Source organism: Colletes gigas, unplaced genomic scaffold (genome assembly GCF_013123115.1).
Source record: "Colletes gigas isolate AHSC1104 unplaced genomic scaffold, ASM1312311v1 Colletes_gigas_Sc00005, whole genome shotgun sequence".
NCBI classification, from domain to species: Eukaryota; Metazoa; Arthropoda; class Insecta; order Hymenoptera; family Colletidae; genus Colletes; species Colletes gigas.
Genome location: NW_025106634.1, coordinates 710,934 through 713,854, shown reverse-complemented (window position 1 = coordinate 713,854; position 2,921 = coordinate 710,934). Strand labels below are relative to the sequence as shown.

At 38.8% G+C, this 2,921-nt stretch overlaps 1 protein-coding gene across 1 annotated transcript; it reads right to left on the bottom strand.

The window, feature by feature from the left end:
- Positions 1-1,253: 1,253 nt before the first annotated feature.
- LOC122395259 lies at positions 1,254-2,529 on the bottom strand. Its single transcript, XM_043392703.1, has 2 exons — positions 2,233-2,529; positions 1,254-1,452 (listed from the first exon to the last, which is right to left on the bottom strand). Exons 1-2 carry the CDS (start codon positions 2,504-2,506, stop codon positions 1,361-1,363), a joined length of 366 nt encoding a protein of 121 aa, XP_043248638.1. The 5' UTR covers positions 2,507-2,529; the 3' UTR covers positions 1,254-1,360.
- Positions 2,530-2,921: the final 392 nt, after the last annotated feature.

The window sequence follows — 2,921 nt, the reverse complement described above, 5'->3', positions numbered from 1 at the left end:
ACGTGCAAAAATTCTTTCAGTTAGGAGGGAAAAGGGCAAAGAAGAGCAGTGGATATCTTAATTGGATTCTGTGAAAACAGCTTGTAACTCTTTATTCGGACCGCATGGTATGCTGGGGCGCGCGTTTTTCAATAATCTATGCCACTCACGACTTCCGGATCTACTTACGACGCACGATCCACCCCTATATTCGATTCCGAGCCACTTGTACCAACGCGAACGGGACTCATAAAGTCTCTGCAGAGCAAATGGATTCACGCAGTCGCTTATTGGCGAAGCGTCTAGTCGAGGCGCACTCTCGGCGCCGAAGGTGCTCGAGTCGAACGCCGCTGAAGTCTTAAATTATTACTCGGTTACCAGGGTTTTATTGCGTCAATAATAAAAGCTGGCGATATCGCGACGTATCCACCCTTTCCGGCCCGTGGCCACGTGTGTGTGCGTGAGTGCGAGTGACGTTCAGTTATATCCGCGAAATATGGCCGTTATTCGTAACAGAGTTCCAGCGTGTCGCCCACATCGAGCGTCTTTAGCGCTGGCACAGGTCCGCGTAACTAAAAGTTACGTCGATTTTCTCGTACCGCGATCTTGAACCGGCGAAACGGTTAACAGCGCCTAGTCGCGTAGAGCTACGCGTAACAGCAAGATATAAGGACTATAAGGGCGTTATACGAGCTCCTTTTATACGACAAAGCGACGGATATACGATTCGTGCGACGATTCGCGCTGCTTCGTTCCTAACTGAATCCTTTCGCCCAAGTATATCGACAACAATCACGCCGGGGTTTTACGTCCTACGATGGTTTAAAAAGTGGTTTACGAGTTCGTGGATTCTCGAGGAAGATTTCCCCTCCTATATACAGGGTGGTCTGTATACCGCGATCGCTCGAAATATAATTTTAAATGATCGTTTTTGGAATATTTTTTCTTTCGTTTGGACAAATTTGTAACTCTTGAGGCCATTTTTCGCCATCCTCTATTGCCATTATTAGCGAGATTAATGTCTACTCAAACATATAAAAAGAATCTCTAGATCAAGATTCGACTCACACACTCGTGAGGTTGTTTGGAGAATAATTTGTTTAGTTTTATTTATGATAATTGTATGTTGCAATATAAAATTTTTTCTGAATGAATAATTAGTAATTGAAACCTCACGCTGCTACAATATTTATACAAAAAAAAAATTAAAAAATAGTTCTCATGTACACGATAAAAGAAACATTATAACGATAAGAAATACAATATGCGAACAGTTTCACTGCTAGTATTATATTTATTGTTATATAATACTGAGTTTTTTTATTTACAAATTTCGTTCGTCGTTAGGTTTGTATTTACAAGGTAAGCACATCTTATCAATCTATCTTGCAAGCACTGCCAAAATTACTACCCTTATAATTACTGCTAAAATAATGATGATCACGATTGAGAGACACCAAACACAACAGGTGTCTGAAACAAAAATGTTGATTTTATTTTTAAAATATTTAATGCAATTGTCGTATTCTGGTCAAAACATACAATCAGAAGTATATGGTTGTGTGAAACAATTTTGCTCGAAGGAAAACAATTTATCATTCCAATGAATTTAAGTCGAATTTATGTAGAGAAGGGATTATGGTTTCGATCATTCCTATACTCCCGTTTTCTTTGTTCGTCGAAATAAAATAATGTTTCCTAAATTTATTTGTACTATTGAAAATAATCAGAAATAATTATATTTTCATACGATAAGCATTACAAAAAGATACGGATATAGTCATGAATATTTCTTTAAACAATAATAAAAAATTATTTAAATTTATATATTCATTAATTAGTATACGCGCGTGTAATATACGACTATTAAAGTGTTTGCAAGTTAGCAAACTATCCAACTGTAGTTGGGGCTCTCGATAGACTTATTAAACAATATCGAGAATGCTCCGAGACGAGAGCATGATCGCTAGTCCAGATATCGGAGATTAGAGATAAAAAATGTCATGTGCTTTCTTATTGATTATTTAACGTTACGTGGCGGTAGAGTTAAGAAGATTACATTATCTGGTGAGTGTGGCGGATAGGCTTATAGAGTTTATCATTTGCTATCGCGTACAAATTTTAATTTTCAATTTTAATTTCATCATGAAAACTCGCGTAGAAAATGGTGGATCGAGAGCTTTTCGCGGTCTGTTGAGTTCGTGTCAAGTGTAAAAAGAATTCTATAAATTATAATTTCCAAAAATGTCTTACCTACGCACGAGTCGTTTTCGTAGATTATGTTCTCGCTTCTAACGATGTAATTGGCCGGTGGATTATATTGTGGAGTAAAACTGTTAGGTTGTTGAACATTAATGCCCACAGGAATCCAAGACTGCGGATAGCTTGGTGCCATTGGTTGATTATAGCCTTGATAATGAACACCAATAGGTGGCCCGGTTTCGTTTCTCATCGGTGGCGCAGTTACGGCCTCCGAATACGGAGGCAATGGACATCCAATCACATGAACTGACCTTTCATTTTCCATGTCTATTACTGAACTATTTGTAAGACCGACTTCACAATAATGTGCTTGAAACTAATCTACTGAAAGTTGGTCGAACGTTTGATACTTGAAGATATTCTTTCATATACTATTCCTACTTCACGACTGATGTCGATTAAATACAATAAGAACGAGGCATTGCACACAGAGATATTTAACTTAGTATTCGTGACTTATCCGCGTGTACGTAGTACAGTATTTTCTCTATATAAGCTCGGAACTCGTCCACGATATAGGCAAATATCATATCCCCTCTACTTATCCCCACTGCGTACCGTTAGAACTAAGCACTCGCTGTATCGGCGAGTATGCCTTCCTATGGGCGGTTCCCCAAGATAGCGGCGCGTTTGACAGTCGGTCGTCGAACATTGTCATACGATACGGGCTCAAATTACTA